The sequence below is a fragment of the Anomaloglossus baeobatrachus genome, chromosome 3 (genome assembly GCF_048569485.1).
Source record: "Anomaloglossus baeobatrachus isolate aAnoBae1 chromosome 3, aAnoBae1.hap1, whole genome shotgun sequence".
Classification (NCBI taxonomy): Eukaryota; Metazoa; Chordata; class Amphibia; order Anura; family Aromobatidae; genus Anomaloglossus; species Anomaloglossus baeobatrachus.
The window spans coordinates 675,581,893-675,604,116 of NC_134355.1; the positions used below are offsets into that span (position 1 = coordinate 675,581,893).

At 46.5% G+C, this 22,224-nt stretch overlaps 1 protein-coding gene across 4 annotated transcripts in view; it reads right to left on the reverse strand.

Annotated features, from left to right (window-relative positions):
- Positions 1-22,224, reverse strand: part of HMBOX1 (homeobox containing 1) — a 106,862-nt gene that overhangs the window by 37,755 nt on the left and 46,883 nt on the right. For all 4 annotated transcript variants that reach the window (XM_075341266.1, XM_075341265.1, XM_075341264.1 and 1 more), the window contains exon 2: positions 10,630-10,799. In XM_075341266.1, the coding sequence (XP_075197381.1) occupies positions 10,630-10,661 (32 nt within the window). In that variant the 5' untranslated portion in view covers positions 10,662-10,799. The remainder of the gene's footprint in view (positions 1-10,629; positions 10,800-22,224) is intronic.

A 22,224-nucleotide genomic window follows, 5' to 3' on the forward strand; every position in this document is an offset into this window, starting at 1 on the left:
CCAACCATCGGTGCCTTCTGTTAAAGAAAAGCCAATAATGGTCAATGAAATACCTTGAAAGTAACAAAAGCAATTTTCAATGTCTCAGGTGTGAAGGCATCTTCTCCAGACTGTAGGTCTCAGCTCCTTATGTCTCAGGTGTGAAGAAGTCTTCTCCAGATTGCAGGTCTCAGCTCCTTGTGTCTCAGGTGTGAAGGCATCTTCTCCAGACTGCAGGCCTTAGCTCCTTATGTCTCAGGTGTGAAGGAGTCTTCTCCAGATTGCAGGTCTCAGCTCCTTGTGTCTCAGGTGTGAAGGCATCTTCTCCAGACTGTAGGTCTCAGCTCCTTGTGTCTCAGGTGTGAAGGCATCTTCTCCAGACTGCAGGTCTCAGCTCCTTGTGTCTCAGGTGTGAAGGAGTCTTCTCCAGATTGCAGGTCTCAGCTCCTTGTGTCTCAGGTGTGAAGGCATCTTCTCCAGATTGCAGGTCTCAGCTCCTTGTGTCTCAGGTGTGAAGGCATCTTCTCCAGACTGCAGGCCTTAGCTCCTTATGTCTCAGGTTTGAAGGAGTCTTCTCCAGATTGCAGGTCTCAGCTCCTTGTGTCTCAGGTGTGAAGGCATCTTCTCCAGACTGTAGGTCTCAGTTCCTTGTGTCTCAGGTGTGTAGGCATCTTCGCCAGACTGCAGGTCTCAGGTGTGAAGGCATCTTCTCCAGATTGCAGGTCTCAGCTCCTTGTGTCTCAGGTGTGAAGGCATCTTCTCCAGACTGCAGGCCTTAGCTCCTTATGTCTCAGGTGTGAAGGAGTCTTCTCCAGATTGCAGGTCTCAGCTCCTTGTGTCTCAGGTGTGAAGGCATCTTCTCCAGACTGCAGGTCTCAGCTCCTTGTGTCTCAGGTGTGTAGGCATCTTCGCCAGACTGCAGGTCTCAGGTGTGAAGGCATCTTCTCCAGATTGCAGGTCTCAGCTCCTTGTGTCTCAGGTGTGAATGCATCTTCTCCAGACTGCAGGTCTCAGCTCCTTGTGTCTCAGGTGTGAAGGCATCTTCTCCAGACTGTAGGTCTCAGTTCCTTGTGTCTCAGGTGTGTAGGCATCTTCGCCAGACTGCAGGTCTCAGCTCCTTGTGTCTCAGGTGTCAAGGCATCTTCTCCAGACTGCAAGTCTCAGCTCCTTGTGTCTCAGGTGTCAAGGCATCTTCTCCAGACTGCAAGACTCAGCTCCTAGTCTCTCAGGTGTGAAGATGTCTTCTCCAGACTGCAGGTCTCAGCTCCTTCCACAGATGTTCTGTAGGGTTTAGATTAAGGCTCATAGAAGTCACTTCAGAAGAGTCCGGTGCTTTGCTCTTGGCCGTCTAATCTCTGTGGAAGTAGTTTTTGGCTGTAAACGTTCGTATTATCAGTTTCTTCAATTTGTCATCAGTTTTCCTCTTCCACCCATGTGCAGGGAGGTCGGCTACAGTCGCTTAGACCTTAAACTTCTCAATAATATGTACAGCTGTAGTAATAGGAACATCAAGTTGTGTGGCGATGTCTTATATTCTTTATCTGTAACATCTTAACATCTTTGACTCTAAATTTTCATTTTAATCTCCTGAGACAACTCTCTCTAGAGCTTTCTTTGCTCCATCTTCACTGCGGTAAGATAAAATAGCACAATGACTACTTTTCACCCCTCAAACAGGCAGATGGACTCATTACAAGTCTGTAGACACCTGTGATGGTAATTATAGGACACATCTTAGTTTCACATGTTGCTGTGGTCAAATTATTTTTAATCTATTCTAAAAGGGAATTAGCATTTTTGTCCAAGACATTTTTTGTAGTTTTTTTCTTCTCTGCTCAACCACAGTTCAGGAGCAAAAGTCTGAGATTAGTTCATAGTCATTAAATTTCAACAGAAAATTACTTTTGGCAGTTTCAAGTTATTTCAGTGACCATTGGGGGGGGCTTTCTTCAGGGCTGTGGAGTTGGTAAGCCAAACCTCCGACTCAAGACTCCTCAATTTCCCTGACTCAGACTCCACCACTCCCTCATACATGGCTCATGTTTAACTAAAGGAATAAATATTAATAATATATTATATTATTATTATATTATTATTAAAAAGTGCTAAATTAGATCCTACTTTACATAGAGAACCTCAAATATAACCTAATTATTTTAAGGCTTGAGAACTGCCTCTCTACATTAACTTGGGTTGGTGCAAAGCGGTGACCCCATGGGCAACATCTCTAACAATCTCAGAGTATAAAGAAATTGCCTCATGCACGGTCAGTTTTGATGAACGGTTGAACTCTTCTACTTCTTTGATAGCACATGAAAAATTTTACTGAAATCTGGTTAATATGTTTGCTATGGGAGTGGAATCTTTTTTTCCCTGAGACAATGCTTTGCTGCTCTATGTCGTCCAAATACTTTTCAAAATTAAACTCATCTGATGAGGCTGAAGATACGGCAGCAGTAGCATTGGCAGGACCCAAGTCCTCATCTGATGAGGCTGAAGATGTGGCAGCAGTAGCGCTGACAGGACCAGCGTTCTCATCTGATGAGGCTGAAGATATGGCAGCAGTAACCCTGGCAGGACCCAAGTCCTCATCTGATGATGTGGCAGTAGTAGCCCTGACAGGACCCAAGTCATCATCTGAGGAGGCTGATGTGGCAGCAGTAGCCCTGATATGACCCAAGTCCTCATCTGATGAGGCTGAGCTGACAGGACCCGAGTTCTCATCTGATGAGGCTGAAGATGTGACAGCAGTAGTGCTGACAGGACCCGAGTTCTCATCTGATGAGGCTGAAGATAAGGCAGCAGTAGCCCTGGTAGGACCCAAATCCTCATCTGAGGAGGCTGATGATCTGGCAGCAGTAGCACTGGCAGGACCCAAATCCTCTTGCTCTTCGCAGTCATGTAGTACGCTCATCCTGCTTTTGTACATAAGTACATAAAGTGCAGCACAGATTCATCTCAACTAAAAGCCAAGATTATTTGATCAGGAATAGAACAGACATTTATTTATAGGACATTTCATAACTTTCCCAAATTCTTATGAAAAAAAAATATTCAGCACATACTGCATTGAGCCGCTGTACCCAATTTATTATATATTTTAGGAGTTGGTCCATTTTATACCGACTCCCACCAAAATGGACACCGACTCCGCAACTCCAACAATTTTGTTTGTATGTATATACTGTACATAAAAACGGGAAAACCTTTTAGAACAAGTGCTTGAGACGACGGCGGCAGAAGCGTCACCGGCCCGACATCGGGGACTTCGGTTATCATGAAAAATGAGCGGACAACGCATTTTGTCACTCGTATGGTGTATACAGGGCTCGGGCTGATTAATGATTGCATGGTAATTGCTCTACAACAACAGGGAAAAGGAAAAAATAAACATTTCAGACAACAAGCAAATATTATTAGTCACCATAAAGCAAGATACAAGCGGGATATTATATACTTTTCACTACAGGAATGTGAAAAGACAGGGATACGGCGGCTAACAAAGGGGCAAGAGAGGAACTGGCCAGCAAACTCCAAAACACAAGGCTGATCGCCATACCGTCCCCTCCATACACCGCTATCCCACTCTGATATCTCTCACATGTAATCTCCAGAGCATGACCTGGCTACTTACAGCTCTGGCCTAATCTGCTGATTCCTCCCCACATTTATGGCAAAGAAAGGTTATAAATGGAGATTACACGTGGGGAGGTAACAGGAGATTGGAGCAGAGATTTATGGAGAGGACAGGCCATGTATGGAGATTATGTGGGGAGGAATCAGGAGATTAGGGCACAGATGTAATCTCCAGACTATAACCTGTCTTTTCCTTACATTTGTGCCCTATTCTCCTGATACCGCCCCATATGTAATCTCCATTCATGACCTTTCCTTTCCATAAATGTGGGGAGGAATCAGGAGATTAGGGCAGAGATGTAAGGAGAGGGCAGGTTGAGGTCTGGAGATTACATCTTTGCCCTAATCTCCTGATCCCTCCGCACAATCTCCAATCCATAACCAAAGAGTGGGGGCATATAACACAGGAGTGGACATCTTCCCCAAGCCCTGCCCCATGCCAGACACCTTCCCCCAAGCCCCAACTATTGACAGGAACCTTCCTCAAGCAAAACTTAATTTCAGGCACCTTCGTCAAGCCCCACCCCTCGCCAGGCACCTTCGTCAAGCCCCACCCCTCGCCAGGCACCTTCCCAGAGCCCCACCCCTCGCCAGGCACCTTCCCCGAGCCCCACCCCTCGTCAGGCACCTTCCCCGAGCCCCACCCCTCGTCAGGCACCTTCCCCGAGCCCCACCCCTCGTCAGACACCTTCCCCGAGCCCCACCCCTCGTCAGACACCTTCCCCGAGCCCCACCCCTCGTCAGACACCTTCCCCGAGCCCCACCCCTCGTCAGACACCTTCCCCGAGCCCCACCCCTCGTCAGACACCTTCCCCCGAGCCCCACCCCTCGTCAGACACCTTCCCCCGAGCCCCACCCCTCGTCAGACACCTTCCCCCGAGCCCCACCCCTCGCCAGACACCTTCCCCCGAGCCCCACCCCTCGTCAGACACCTTCCCCCCGAGCCCCACCCCTCGCCAGACACCTTCCCCCGAGCCCCACCCCTCGCCAGACACCTTCCCCGAGCCCCACCCCTCGCCAGACACCTTTCCCGAGCCCCACCCCTCGCCAGACACCTTTCCCGAGCCCCACACCTCGCCAGACACCTTTCCCAAGCCCCACCCCTCGCCAGACACCTTTCCCAAGCCCCACCCCTCGCCAGACACCTTTCCCAAGCCCCACTTCTCGCCAGACATCTTTCCCAAGCCCCACCATTGTCAGACACCTTTCCCAAGCCCCACCCCTCGCCAGACACCTTTCCCAAGCCCCACCCCTCGCCAGACACCTTTCCCGAGCCCCACCCCTCGCCAGACACCTTTCCCGAGCCCCACCCCTCGCCAGACACCTTTCCCGAGCCCCACCCCTCGCCAGACACCTTTCCCGAGCCCCACACCTCGCCAGACACCTTTCCCAAGCCCCACCCCTCGCCAGACACCTTTCCCAAGCCCCACCCCTCGCCAGACACCTTTCCCAAGCCCCACCCCTCGCCAGACACCTTTCCCAAGCCCCACTTCTCGCCAGACATCTTTCCCAAGCCCCACCATTGTCAGACACCTTTCCCAAGCCCCACCCCTCGCCAGACACCTTTCCCAAGCCCCACCCCTCGCCAGACACCTTTCCCAAGCCCCACCCCTCGCCAGACACCTTTCCCAAGCCCCACTTCTCGCCAGACACCTTTCCCAAGCCCCACCCCTCGCCAGACACCTTTCCCAAGCCCCACCCCTCACCAGACACCTTTCCCAAGCCCCACCATTGTCAGACACCTTTCCCAAGCCCCACCCCTCGTCAGACATCTTTCCCAAGCCCCACCATTGTCAGACACTTACCATTAAGCCCCACCCCTTCCTAAAACTTCCTGTATCAAACACACTAGAGTGGGGGAAGCAACTAACTAATGGAGGCCTCGCCCAGGAGAAACGGATTAATGACTGCTCGCCATTTATCATCAATAGTGATATAATAAACTCAAGGAATCATGGAAAGTGCTCCGGGGATTAAATGTTTCTTTCATTTTATTGCCCTTTAAATCCAGGGAGAGCATCAGTTTTCGGCTTCTGGGGGTGAGAAGGTCCTGGAAATGGTTGGTAAGGATTTTATATTTACTCAAATGTCAAAATAAAAATGAAAAAAAAAAAGGAAATTGACTGAGGAGGGGAAAAAAAAGGAAGAGGAACTGAACATCCTAGGCACATGCAGATTAATGAGTACACCCCCCCCCCGGCTTATTATACAGTGACAGTAGCTTATATATAGCAGCCGCCGCTTACAATAGAGGCATTAGGAATCTCATTGTCTCATTGCCAAGGACACGGTGGGGGCCGCCTGCCATCTAGACGCTCCAATAGCACAGATTTATCCTTCTTTTCAGCTCGGGGTAAAGGGGTCTTGGATCCGAATCTGACTCGCTGTGTATTTCGGAAGTGCCAGGGGTCAAGGGTGAATGTCCGGACATAGGCCCCTAATAGGAGAGGCACACATGGGACAGGACGTAGCACCTGTGCCCTCATTACCACATCTGCACGATGCCGCTGGTGTACATTGTCCCCATCCTGGTACTCACGATCCCTCATCCTGGTACACGGCCCCCCATCCTTTTTATACCGGCTTCACCGACATGCGACACAAGAATAAAACCAACAAGCATCACAAAAAGGAGTCCATATCCTTTAATGTTTAAGGAAAACAGAGTGGCATGTAATAGTTTGGACACCCTTGGTCAAACTTACTATTATTGTGAATAGTTAAACAAGTTAAAGATGAAATGATCTCTAAAAAAGGTATAAAAGTTAAAGAGGACACATTCCTTTGCATTTTAGGCTTCTCTAACCTTGTGAAAGAAAAGCAGCAGCCATGGGTTCTTCTAAGCAGCTGCCTAGCACTCTGAAAATGGAAATGGTGGAGGCCAACAAAGCAGGAGAAGGCTATAAGACAATAGCAAATCGTTTTCAAGTTGTTATTTCCTCAGTTTGAAATGTAATTAAGCAATGGCCGTTACCAGGAACAGTGGCGGTCAAGATAAGGTCTTGAAGACCAAGAAAAATTTCTGTGAGAGCTGCTCGTAGGATTGCTAGAGAGGTAAATCGAACCCCCTGCATGACTGTAAAAGACCTTCAGGAAGATTTAGCAGACTCTGGAGTTGTGGTACATTGTTCTACTGTTCAGAGACACCTGCACAAATATGGCCTTCATGGAAGAGTCATCAGAAGAAAAACTCTCCTGCATCCCCACCATAAAATTCAGTGTCAGATGCCTGTATAAGAACATCTAACAAGCCTGAGGCATTGTGGAAACTAATCCTGTTGTCAGATTAGGTTAAAATTGAGATCTCTGGCCACAATAATCAAAAGGTATGTGTGGAGAAACCCCCCCCCACAGATTTCAGAAAAAAGAATATCTCGCCAACCATTAAGCATGGACGTGGATCAATCAAGCTTTGGGGTTGTGTTGCAGCCAATGGCATGGGGAACATTTCACAGGTAGAGGGAAGAATGGATTCAGTGAAATTCCAACAAATTCTTGATGGAAACATAACACCATCTGTAAGAAAGCTGGAGAGGCGAAGAGAGGCGTGGCGGAGAGGCTGACTACTACAAATGGATGATGATCCTAAACGCATCTCAAAATCCACAACAGACGACCTCAAACCTCAAGCTGAAGGTTTTACAATGTCCCTCACAGACCCCTGATCTCAACATCGTGGAAAATCTGTGGCTAGACCTCAAAAAAGCAGAGCATGCAAGACAAGCCAGGAATCTCACAGAACTGGAAAACAAACCCGGAATCTCACAGAACTGGAAAACGAGGCATGAATCTCACAAAACTGGAAGACAAGCCAGGAATCTCACAGAACTGGAAGACGAGTCAGGAATCTCAAAGAACTGGAAGACAAGCCAGGAATCTCACAGAACTGGAAGACAAGCCAGGAATCTCACAGAACTGGAAAACAAGCCAGGAATCTCACAGAACTGGAAGACAAGGCAGGAATCTCACAGAACTGGAAGACAAGGCAGGAATCTCACAGAACTGGAGGACAAGCCAGGAATCTCACAGAACTGGAAGACAAGCCAGGAATCTCACAGAACTGGAAGACAAGCCAGGAATCTCACAGAACTGGAAGACAAGGCAGGAATCTCACAGAACTGGAAGACAAGCCAGGAATCTCACAGAACTGGAAGACAAGGCAGGAATCTCACAGAACTGGAAGACAAGGCAGGAATCTCACAGAACTGGAGGACAAGCCAGGAATCTCACAGAACTGGAAGACAAGCCAGGAATCTCACAGAACTAGAAAACGAGGCAGGAATCTCACAGAACTGGAAAACGAGGCAGGAATCTCAAAGAACTGGAAGACTCCCTCAATCAAGAACTTAAAGACTTTGCTGCTAGAAAAAGCATTTACAAGCTGTGATACTTGCCAAAGGGGGTGCTTACCCAAACTTTTGGATTGGTCCATTTTCATTTTTTATTTTCAAATGTAAAAGATGAAACTAATATTTTTTTTGCCTAAAACACAAAGGAAATGTGTCATCTATAACTTTACGCCTTTTAGAGATCGTTTCATCTTCAAGTTGCTTAACTGTTCATAATAATAGTCTCGGGGGAAGTACGAAGAAAACGGAGATAGGGAAGGGAGACCGTGTCTAGGGGAAGGAGGAGATGGTGACCCCTGACCAAGCCTACTGCTGGCCCTGGCTTCCCTCACCACAGTAGATAGGTTCCACACCTATGCACCGAGCAGGATACCTGACCCTGGCTGACCCCGAAAACACCAAGGGGGGTGCTGATTAAAAAACAGCTGGAAAGTTGAGGAACTCCACAGGGTCCTAAAGGAAAAGGGATGAAAACCAAGCAGAGATACATAAGCTACTAAATACACCAAGCAAGAACAACAAAAGGTCAGGGAGGAGTTTGCTCAGCGAAACGCTGTGACCTTCTATAGATGGACACCACAGGACTGGGTCACCCGTGACAAAGTCATTTTGACCAGGGGTGTCCAAACTATTGCATGACACTGTATATGACCTATCCATGGGATGACAAATATCAGACTGCTGGGGGGGTCCAAGCTTCCGATCCTCAGATGGTTCCCTCTATGATTGGAGCTGCAGTGAGCCGATGCACCCACCTCATCGGTTTGGGTCTTTGCGGTCGGACCCCTACGGATCGTATGTTTATCACCAAAATGGTGGCTACGATATACATGTTCTGTAAGGCACGACCCCATAAAAGGGTGCCGAACACAACTTTTAACTGCTGCACTATGCATTCCGGCTGCCTGAAGCCGCTACCAGCGTGATCTGTCTTCGCGCACGTCTCGGGTATCTCTTCGGCGCACGCCAGTCAATCCTGTAGCTACATGATAATCAGTAACGTGAGCTTACAATCATTTACCCCAGGAGGAACGGAGCCGGAAAATCTCCATCTCTGAGATCACACAACATGATGGAAGGTGCTGATGGGCAGAGGACGGGGGGAGCGGCGGCGGTACGCTCCACATACAAGGGTAATGCGAGGCGGGTGAATGGCCGATCAGCTGCTGGTATTGGGTACGGAGGCGCTGAAGGAAGCAACCGCGCAGAAAATGGGAGCAGCCAAGCAAAACACTTAATAAAAAGGAGAATATGTTTACACAGCGGAGAAGTCACCGGGGTTTACCAACAATCTGCACGGAGAATGCCGGAGCTGCTGCCCGACTGCTTATCTGCTCCTAGTGACTCCTGTCATTACAACATTACAGCACAACGAGAAGAGGCCGCCCCACCGCTACCCCAGGGGCAGAGCTCAAGCTGCCAGCCCACCTCACCAGCCAGGGGCCGGGGCGCTCACCGGCCCACCTCACCAGCCAGGGGCCGGGGCGCTAGCCGGCCCACCTCACCAGCCAGGGGCCGGGGCGCTCGCCGGCCCACCTCACCAGCCAGGGGCCGGGGCGCTCGCCGGCCCACCTCACCAGCCAGGGGCCGGGGCGCTCGCCGGCCCACCTCACCAGCCAGGGGCCGGGGCCCTCACCGGCCCACCTCACCTCCCAGGGGCCAGGGCCCTCACCGGCCCACCTCACCTCCCAGGGGCCAGGGCCCTCACCGACCCACCTCACCTCCCAGGGGCCGGGGCCCTCACCGGCCCACCTCACCTCCCAGGGGCCAGGGCCCTCACCGGCCCACCTCACCTCCCAGGGGCCAGGGCCCTCACCGGCTCACCTCACCTCCCAGGGGCCAGGGCCCTCACCGGCCCACCTCACCTCCCAGGGGCCGGGGCACTCACTTGGCTACCTCACCTCCCAGGGGCACTCCCTAACCCACCTCACCTTCCAGGGGCCGGGGCACTCACCAGCCCACCTCACCTCCCAGGGGCACTCCCTAACCCACCTCACCTCCCAGGGGCACTCCCTAACCCACCTCACCTCCCAGGGGCACTCCCTAACCCACCTCACCTCCCAGGGGCACTCCCTAACCCACCTCACCTCCCAGGGGCACTCACCAACCCACCTCACCTCCCAGGGGGACTCACCAACCCACCTCACCATCATCCAGGGTACTCACCGTCCCACCTCACCTCGCAGGGGCCGGGGCGCTCACCGACCCACCTCAATTCCCAGGGACAGCCCACGTTTCCATGGGGCCAGACTTCATGCCAGAGCTTTTTGTCCCTCAAGGGCCACAGTACAATAAGCTTCATCCTACTTAAAGGCCAGACAGCCATTTCCGCTCTCTGAGGACCATTGCTAGAGCAGAAAATGCCCCCTTCCCCCAACCCAAAATACCTGCATGGTTTATTGAAATCAGACCAAAATCAGCCCCCTCTTTCTTCCCCCATACTTTACACTGCAGCTCAGTTTCTACAAATTAGACGCTGTGTATGAGCATAAGCTCTACAAGAGATCGGTATGTAAAGAAACAATTTATATGGGGTTTCAGTGTAAAACAGCAGCATGCACAAATTAGTAGAAGATTTATCAAACGTAAATTTATTAAAAAAATGACTACAAAGAAATAAGTTAAAAAGGTAAACCGGAGAATACGGAGACAAGAAGCTGCTGACCTCAGGACACTTCCGTCTGCAGATGGACGCATATCCGCGGGATCATAGGCGAGGCCCACCACTGCTGGGCACCATGCCGGGGGGAGAAAAAGATCCGATCCAAGGCAGCGGCTGCCCGGCCCTCCGAAAAAACACCTGCTGCTCCCTCAAGTAGTCAGAAAATGATGAACCTGCCGAAGACAAGTACATTAAAATTTGCAACAAAAGTGATTACAATGCATATTAGTAAACCTATTTCATGCAAGCCCCCTCCCCCACCCTAAAAAAAAATAAAATAAAAAATAAAAACAAAAAATATATAGATTCTATACTGGCTACTATGGCTGACCATTCAGTTCCTAGGGGTTGCAAAGCTTTCCCAGCTAATTATGAATCTAAGCTCCTCTAGTCCCCGTGGATGTAACACCAAATAAATTTGCTGTTCAATTCTGAAGCACCTAGGAGACAAAGTAATTACAGGGCATATTAGTAAACATATTTTAGGAAACCCCCTCTCCCACCCTAAAAAAACATACTAGCTTTCCCTACTAGTTATGAATCTAAGCTCTCCCAGTCCACATAGATGTAACACTAAGAAACTTTCTGTTCAAATCAATCGCACTCCTAGGAGACAAAAGTTATTACAGTGCGTTTTGGTAAACCTCATATATAAATGCAAACCCCCTCCTCATTCTAAAAAAAAAATAAAAAAAAAATTCTATAATGACCAATATGGCTGACCATTCAGTTCCCAGGGGTTGCTGCAAAGCTTTCCCTGAGAGTTCTTAAATCTAAGCTCCTCCAGCCCCTATGGATGTAACACTAAATAAGAAACTTGCTGTTCAAATATCTGTAGCACACCTAGGAGACAAAGTGATTACAGTGCGTATTAGTAAACTTCATATTTAATGCAATCTCCCTCCCCCATCCTAAAAAATTAAAAATATTCTCTATGGACCAATACAGATGACCATACTAGCTTTCCCAGCTAGTTATGAATCTAAGCTCCCCTAATCCCCATGGATGTAACAGTAAATACATGTGCTGTTCAAATATGTAATGTAGCGCACCTAAGAGACAAAGTTATTACAGTGCCTATTAGTAAAACATAGTTAATGCAAAACACCCATCCCCCACCCAAACCCCTCCCCAAAAAACATACTAGCTTTCACAGCTAGTTATGAATCCAAGCTCCCGTAGTCCCCATGGATGTAACAATAAATTAATTTGTGTTTAAATCTGTAGCACCATGGAGACAAAGTTATTACAGTGCCTATAAGTAAAACATAGTTAATGCAAAACACAATTCCGCCACCCTAAAAAAAAACCCAAAACATACTAGCTTTCAGAGCTAGTTATGAATCCAAGCTCCCCTAGTCCCCATGGATGTAACAAATTAATTTGCTGTTTAAATCTGTAGCACCATGGAGACAAAGTTATTACAGTGCATATTAGTAAACATTTAATACAAACCCCCTCCCTCACCATAAAAATACAAATATTGCCAATGTTGCCAATGTATGTAAAGAGCTGTAGAATTAATAGCGCTATATAAATGAACAAAATTATTATTATTATTATTACATATTCTATATGGACCAATATGGCTAACGATACTAGCTTTCCCAACTAGTTATGAATCTAAGCTCCCCCAGTCCACATGGAAGTAACACTAAATAAGAAATTTGCTATTCAAATCTGTAACAGTTAATAGGTATTATAGTGCATATAAAAGTGTACCTCATATTTAATGCAAACTCCCTCCCCCATCCTAAAAAACGTAAAAATATTCTATATGGTTATAAATCTAAGCTCCCCAAGTCCCCATGGATGTAACACTAAATAAGAAATTTGCTGATCAAATCTGCAGTAGACCTAAGAGACAAAGTTATTATAGTGCCTATTAGTAAACATAGTTTATTGCAAACCCCCCTCCCCCGTCATAAAAAAAAAACAAAAAAAAAAACAAAACATACTAGCTTTCCCAGGTACTTATGAATCTGAGCTCCCCTGGTCCCCATGTATGTAACAATAAATAATGAATTTGCTGTTCAAATATGTAGCACCTTGGAGACAAAGTTATTACAGTGCATATTAGTCAACATATTTAATGTGAACCCCCTACCCCACCCTAAAAACAAAACAAAAAAAACCCAAAAAACATACTAGCTTTCCCAGCTAATTATGAATCTCAGATCCCCCAGACCCCATGGATGTAACACTCAATAAGAAGGTAAATTTGCTGGTCAAATCTGTAACACACCGGGGTGACAACCCTGCCAGAGGAAGCAATATCTGCTACATTGGTTCTCAGTAATTAGTTCAATTATTCCAATTTTTGAGATTTTTTTATTATTTTGTATAAATCAAAACTACATACCACCAACGTGCAGATATACCCGTAAGTACTAGACCAACGGTCGCATATATAAAAATACACAGACAATATGTACAATAAACATATACAGTTGTCAAAAAAGTGAAGGTTCACAGAAAATGGGGATAGAGTCAGAGCCCAACTTATCCTTGGGACCACACAGACTGGTTCAGGCAGCGCCACATAGTATGGAAGAAAGGAAGATTTCAATCCTTATAAGTCCAAGGAGGTATATGGGGGAACTCTCCAGCAATTTCCTTTGCATTAATAAAGGTGAGCCTTCAATTTCATAGATTGGATAATCTCCAGATTACATTGGTTCTCACCCAGATTTCTTACATATATGAAACCATCCTTGGATCCATCCATTATTTATTACGGATTTTTTTATATATTTTTTTAAATCCAAATGCAAGTGACCTGGTGTTGTGTGGGGCACAAATCGCACCCCTCGAAATGACTCCTCCACAGGAAGCAGGAGGGCAGCGCCGGGCACCGATGCATTAGGGTGGGGAGTAAAGATTCGGAATAAAGATTACATAGACTTGGATGAAATGCTGCATCTCGGAAGGAAAATAAAAAAAAAAAAAACAAGACAGGGGAAGAATCTCCTAGGTATAAAGATTGATGTCAATAGTGCTGTCTGAGATAGCAGCTAATTGAAAAACACGGCAGCAGGACTTCAAGAGAGCCGGGAGGAGGGGGAGACGAAGCTGCAGACGGCTGACATTTACACTCCAAAACCCTCAAGATTCACAAGTGCACTGGTGATGAGGGGGTTAAACGCTGCACAGCAAAGTCATCCACTACAAGGAGCCTTCAGTAATAACGGAATCGCTCCTTATTAAACATAATTTGTATAGTTAAAAACAATGGCGGTGATAATCGGCGAGGGGCGGCTGTGCCGTAACCTGCCCGTCCGGCGCAAGACCCAGCGCAACTTATTATGGGGGGAAGCAGAAACGTGAAAAGTAATTGTGCAACACCGAGAAGGAAGAGTCACAGAACACAGAAATCACAGGTGGGAGACGTCACTGAACTGCAAATGATCGAAGAAACGGAAACATATCAGAAATCCCGGCACTGCCAGCATCGGCCGATCACCGAGGTTATCAATGGTCGTCACAGGAATGCTCTGCCGCGAGCACGAGCGGAAATCACTGCAGTCACTGTGTACATACATTACTGATCCTGTATTATACTCCAGAGCTGCACTCACTATTCTGCTGGTGCAGTCACTGTGTACATACAATACTGATCCTGTATTATACTCCAGAGCTGCACTCACTATTCTGCTGGTGCAGTCACTGTGTACATACATTACTGATCCTGTATTATACTCCAGAGCTGCACTCACTATTCTGCTGGTGCAGTCACTGTGTACATACATTACTGATCCTGTATTATACTCCAGAGCTGCACTCACTATTCTGCTGGTGCAGTCACTGTGTACATATTTTACTGATCCTGTATTATACTCCAGAGCTGCACTCACTATTCTGCTGGTGCAGTCACTGTGTACATACATTACTGATCCTGTATTATACTCCAGAGCTGCACTCACTATTCTGCTGGTGCAGTCACTGTGTACATACTTTACTGATCCTGTATTATACTCCAGAGCTGCACTCACTATTCTGCTGGTGCAGTCATTGTGTACATACATTACTGATCCTGAGTTACATGCTATATTATACTCCAGAGCTGCACTCCCTATTCTGCTGGTGCAGTCACTGTGTACTGTCTTGCTAAATTCTCCTAAAAAGGGCTGAAAGGCACGAATACTAAGATTCTTTATAGCAAGATATTATTTATTATAATAGCACATGAATAATCAATGGTACATAGGCATTAGCACTACTTTATAGTCATAGAATCTTATACAATAACAGAAATATGCATCAACATTACTGTATGTTGTAGCAATCCTTTCTCATCGGAGGGACTCGATTAGTGAGAAGGAAGACAACCCGGCCTCTGCATCACAGGCGCAGTGCGTCCACTTGAGCGTCCTGGAAATGTCCCTATCTCACTGAGCGAGCCTTGTATTTTTATACCAAACTTTGTACATTGTGGTCATCGTGTGCACTGAGTATTGCAATTGGTGACCAGCATGTGATTGCTGAGTCATGGTCATGTAACCTGACCACACGCTGCTGTGGGCACCAGTAGCTTCCTACACATGTTGCTAGCTGACCACTGGTTTCCTGCATATGTTGCAATGAGCCGTGAATTTTACACATCGCTAGCTTCCTACACATGTTTCTAACTAACCACTGGTTTCCTGCATATGTTGAACTGTAAGCGTTCCTTCCTCATAATAGTGGTTTGTTCAAGACCTACTAACACGTACTCTTCATCATGGTAAAATCGGGTCAACCAGAGGACACCTCTCTGATACTGAGTTTTGATGGATCAATAAGACCTGTGATCACTATCGTTTGATTAGAATTCCTATCTAATCACACTCATTTTTCAGTCATATCACATGTACATAAATTACATTACTGATCCTGTACTGATCCTGATTTACTTCCTGTATTATACCCCAGAGCTGCACTCACTATTCTGCTGGTGCAGTCACTGTGTACATACATTACATGATTGATCCTGAGTAACATCCTGCATTATTCTCCAGAGCTGCACTCATATTCTGCTGGTGCAGTAGCTGTATTTTGGCGGGGGCCTCTAGTACAATATGTATATGATGACGGGTGGCCTCCATGTTGTGCCGCCTGCTGTGAATGTTGCCTGTCATTCCCAGAAGATGAAGGGGAAATGAGACAATGTGGCCGCTAATAGAGGACTTGTGCCGCCAGCGTCTCCTTTAAGCCGAGCTAGGACTACAATTAATTCAGAAATGGAAGAGCAACAATGTGTCAGCTCCCATTATGAGGAGTGCGGCACGAGGAGTCTGAAGAGAAGACGCTCGGCGAAGACACCGCGCACAACAAAGCCCCGTGTAATGTAATCACAGACTGCAGCCGGCGAGTCAATAACCCATCTCCAGAAAATGCATCACACACTCATTTATAGGCCAGTGACACAATAATCAGCTGTCAGGGCACAGACTAGTCACCTTGGACTACGGAGCACAATGTATGGAGGGCTGCACGGGCAGACGTAGTGCATACAGCAGGCGCAGGGACGGTAATCTGTACACCCGATGTACGCCCTCATAGACTGACCGCTCTACATCTAGGGAACACAATGCAGCAACTTAGGAGCCATCACATCCAGGAATTGGTGAGCGCCCGTGATATACGGCACAGGAGGGGACACATCTCCGAGACGCACGGCTTCTTCTCCTCACTCCTTGATTCATTGTTCCAGTAAAAAGAGGAATCACACTGAGGAGAAGTCATGAATCTCCAGCACGACATGTGTGCCGCCACATAGTGCACGACTGGCCGACCATACACCGAGGAGCGTAGAAAGATAGGGGTGCAGCTGTGGGACCCTATTTTCAGAGGTGATGTCCTCCAACCAACTCTCATAAAGGGTCTTCATTAGAGACGGATAGTGAAGCTCTCTTCTCAGCCACCAGGAGGCCCACGCTCACGCATCTAGGAGGGCCACCAGGCGGCCCGCGCTCACACATCTAGGAGGGCCACCAGGCGGCCCGCACTCACACATCTAGGAGGGCCACCAGGCGGCCTGCTCACGCATTAAGAAGGGCCACCAGGCGGCCTGCTCACGCATCTAGAAGGGCCACCAGGCAGCCTGCTCACGCATCTAGAAGGGCCACCAGGCAGCCCGCTCACGCATCTAGAAGGGCCACCAGGCAGCCCGCTCACGCATCTAGAAGGGCCACCAGGCAGCCTGCTCACGCATCTAGAAGGGCCACCAGGCAGCCTGCTCACGCATCTAGAAGGGCCACCAGGCAGCCCGCTCATGCATCTAGGAGGGCCACCAGGCGGCCTGCACTCACACATCTTGGAGGGCCACCAGGCGGCCCGCTCACGCATCTAGGAGGGCCACCAGGCGGCCCGCTCACGCATCTAGAAGGGCCACCAGGCGGCCTGCTCACGCATCTAGGAGAGCCACCAGGCAGCCCGCTCACGCATCTAGGAGAGCCACCAGGCAGCCTGCTCACGCATCTAGGAGGGCCACCAGGCAGCCTGCACTCACACATCTAGAAGGGCCACCAGGCGGCCTGCTCACGCATCTAGGAGAGCCACCAGGCAGCCCGCTCATGCATCTAGGAGAGCCACCAGGCAGCCCGCTCACGCATCTAGGAGAGCCACCAGGCAGCCTGCTCACGCATCTAGAAGGGCCACCAGGCAGCCCGCACTCACACATCTTGGAGGGCCACCAGACTTCAGATTTCAATACTTTTGGAAGCCAGAACAGTACAAACAGAACAGGTGGTCAGTTGAATGGCAGATAATGCTTCCAGTCTGTTTCCCAGCACCACCCTGTCTTCCTCATTGGACAATCTCAGTAGCCAAGAGTCTTGGACCACATAATCCTCACCTGATCCTCCTTCCTCTCACTATGGAGAATCTCAGAGGACAAGAAATGCCAAGCGATGCCACAAACACAATCCGAGGGGCTATTTACATTTCCATTTATTGATTCTTCCCTCTCATTCATCCTGCACGTTTCAAGATGGACATGAGGAGATTTTGTGCAGTGGTGAGGTCCAAATATTTCAACAACCATGGTCCGAAGAAGAGGACAGTGAGGAAGGGCAATTTAAGTCTCAAGAGGAAGATGGTGATGAGACCCAGTTGCAAATAAGTGATGTTAAGTCAACAGTTAAAGGAGGACCATGTGCAGAAGTGGTAGACGATGAAGTCACCGACAACCTGGGAAGGTGGCATGTGGAATAAGAACAGCAGTGCAGAGGGGGAGAGATCAGCAGCACCACAACAAGCAGGAGAGGCAGTGAGGTGGCCAGAGGGAGAAGGAGGGCAACTGTTCCCCAGACCAACCACATGTGGCTAGATCCCAGGCCAGGGACTGGGTATTCCCCAGTCAGGCACTATTTATAAAGAAAGTGAAGACGATATAAGAACGCTCATTTGAAGCCTGTGCCGTACCAAGTTCAGCAGGGGTCAACTACCACCAGCCTGACCACCACATGTCATCCAAGCACCCAACTAGGTCCACAATCAGTGTCTGCAGGTGACCCCACTGCGCCTGCCCCTGTGCTACGTGCGCAGCAATCACCAGTCCAGGATGCTGGCACGGATGCCTCCCACCCTGCACATTTGCAAGCACCCTCTGCAACGTTCACCAATTCTTTGGCCCACGACCAGGTTTTGGAATGCAAATGCAAATACCCACGCATTCACCCATAGGAACAAACACTAAACAGGCACATTTCAAGACTGCTTGGCCTGAACATGTTGCAGTTTAGGTTTGTGAGGCCTTCTACAACCTCATGGCAGCGGCCATACCTTAGTACTCATTCCTCAGCCGCCACTATTTTTACTGATGCGCCGTTCACGCCTTACACCAGCGCGTGGCCCATAACATCCCCTGTACCCCCACTAACACAGTAACTGGGAGGGTTCACTCAATGACAGTCACTAGGAGGGTTCACTCAATGACAGTAACTGGGAGGGTTCACTCAATGACAGTAACTGGGAGGGTTCACTCAATGACAGTCACTAGGAGGGTTCACTCAATGACAGTCACTAGGAGGGTTCACTCAATGACAGTCACGTGGACAAGTGCCTGTGACCAGGGACGCTACATTTCCCAGACAGCACACTGGAGGAGCCTTGTGGAGGCCGGGACAGTGTCTGATCCTGGAGCACAGCAATGGCTTCCAACGCTGAGGATTGCGGGCCCTACTTCCATCAAGGTTCCCTCCACTCGTTGCTGTAGCCCCTCCATACTCTGTTCCCAGCTGACACTATATTTCCGTCCCCACCTTACACCAGCACGTGTCCCATAACATCACCAGTGCCCTGACCAACACAGTTAGGTTGCAGCAGCAATATACCTATAGGATGATAAAGCCAATACACCCCGCCTATATGCCTTTAAATCGAAAACTATCCCTCCTCCAGCAGCTATCCCTACACTAACTCCAGCTAACAGCGGTATTAATAGGGACAAGAATAGATAAGATGCAACCCTAATAAGTACTTATAAGTTTAGGTTACAGCAGCAAGGACTATAATCCCTGCCTAGATGCCTGTAACACTATCCCTTATCTTGCAGCTAAGAGCGGTAAGATAAATCAAAAAAAAAAAAAATCAAATCTTTATTTTTATATAGCGCTAACATATTCCGCAGCGCTTTACATACATACGCAACACTGTCCCCATTGGGGCTCACAATCTGAAGTCCCTATCTGTATGTCTTTGGAGTGTGGGAGGAAACCGGAGACCCCGGAGGAAAACCACGCAAACACGGGGAGAACATACAGACTCCTTGCAGGTGGTGTCCTTGGTGGGATTTGAACCCAGGACCCCGGCGCTGCAAGACTTCAGTGCTAACCACTGAGCCACCACAAGAGTGCAGTGCTAACCACTGAGCCACCACAAGACTGCAGTGCTAACCACTGAGCCACCACAAGACTTCAGTGCTAACCACTGAGCCACCACAAGAGTGCAGTGCTAACCACTGAGCCACCACAAGACTGCAGTGCTAACCACTGAGCCACTGAACCACTAGCCCTAAAGTACTTTTGGGCTAGCATAACAGCAGCAAGGAATGTAAGGCAATCACTGCCTAAATTCCTCCAATACACTATCCCTTCTCCAGCAGCTCTCCCTACACTATTGCTGGGGTACAGCGAGCCAGGAATGGAGTCATCACGTCTCATATAGACTCATTGACATTATGCAATCGACCAAATCACAGTAATGCCAGCAGCCAACATGGCTACAGCATTACCTGGCAGGCAATCCATGCACGTTTAGTGAAAAATATGCGAGAAGGGGACTCTAGCATGGTGCTGAAGTACCAGGATACTAGATTGAGTATAGAGCATGTTTGCTCATCACTACTATAATACTGCTCCTATGTACAAGAATATAACTACTATAATACTGCCCCTATGTACAAGAATATAACTACTATAATACTGCCCCTATGTACAAGAATATAACTACTATAATACTGCCCCCTATGTACAAGAATATAACTACTATAATACTGCCCCTATGCACAAGAATATAACTACTATAATACTGCTCCTATGTACAGGAATATAACTACTATAATACTGCCTCCTATGTACAAGAATATAACTACTATATTACTGCTCCCTATGTACAAGAATATAACTACTATAATACTGCCCCTATGTACAAGAATATAACTACTATAATACTGCCCCTATATACAAGAATATAACTACTATAATACTGCCCCTATGTACAAGAATATAACTACTATAATACTGCCCCCTATGTACAAGAATATAACTACTATAATACTGCCCCTATGTACAAGAATATGACTACTATAATACTGCCCCCTATGTACAAGAATATAACTACTATAATACTGCCCCTATATACAAGAATATGACTACTATAATACTGCCCCTATGTACAAGAATATAACTACTATAATACTGCCCCCTATGTACAAGAATATAACTACTATATTACTGCTCCCTATGTACAAGAATATAACTACTATAATACTGCCCCTATGTACAAGAATATAACTACTATAATACTGCCCCTATATACAAGAATATGACTACTATAATACTGCCCCTATGTACAAGAATATAACTACTATAATACTGCCCCCTATGTACAAGAATATAACTACTATAATACTGCTCCTATGTACAAGAATATAACTACTATAATACTGCCTCTATGTACAGGAATATAACTACTATAATACTGCCCCTATATACAAGAATATAACTACTATAATACTGCCCCCTATGTACAAGAATATAACTACTATAATACTGCCCCTATGTACAAGAATATAACTACTATAATACTGCCCCCTATGTACAAGAATATAACTACTATAATACTACCCCTATGTACAAGAATATAACTACTATAATACTGCTCTCTATGTACAAGAATATAACTACTATAATACTGCCCCCTATGTACAAGAATATAACTACTATAATACTGCATCTACGTACAAGAATATAACTACTATAATACTGCCCCTATGTACAAGAATATAACTACTATAATACTACCCCTATGTACAAGAATATAACTACTATAATACTGCTCTCTATGTACAAGAATATAACTACTATAATACTGCCCCTATGTACAATAATATAACTACTATAATACTGCTCTTATGTACAAGAATATAACTACTATAATACTGCACCTATGTACAGGAATATAACTACTATAATACTGCCCCTATGTACAAGAATATAACTACTATAATACTACCCCTATGTACAAGAATATAACTACTATAATACTGCTCTCTATGTACAAGAATATAACTACTATAATACTGTCACCTATGTACAAGAATATAACTACTATAATACTGCCCCTATGTACAATAACATAACTACTATAATACTGCTCTTATGTACAAGAATATAACTACTATAATACTGCACCTATGTACAGGAATATAACTACTATAATACTGTCACCTATGTACAAGAATATAACTACTATAATACTGCCCCTATATACAAGAATATAACTACTATAATACTGCCCCTATATACAAGAATATAACTGCTATAATACTGCCCCTATGTACAAGAATATAACTAGAATACTGCTCCTATGTACAAGAATATAACTACTATAATACTGCACCTATGTACAGGAATATAACTACTATAATACTGCCCCATGTACAAGAATATAACTACTATAATACTACCCCTATGTACAAGAATATAACTACTATAATACTGCTCTCTATGTACAAGAATATAACTACTATAATACTGTCACCTATGTACAAGAATATAACTACTATAATACTGCCCCTATGTACAATAATATAACTACTATAATACTGCTCTTATGTACAAGAATATAACTACTATAATACTGCACCTATGTACAGGAATATAACTACTATAATACTGTCACCTATGTACAAGAATATAACTACTATAATACTGCCCCTATATACAAGAATATAACTACTATAATACTGCCCCTATATACAAGAATATAACTGCTATAATACTGCCCCTATGTACAAGAATATAACTAGAATACTGCTCCTATGTACAAGAATATAACTACTATAATACTGCCCCCTATGTACAAGAATATAACTACTATAATACTGTCACTTAT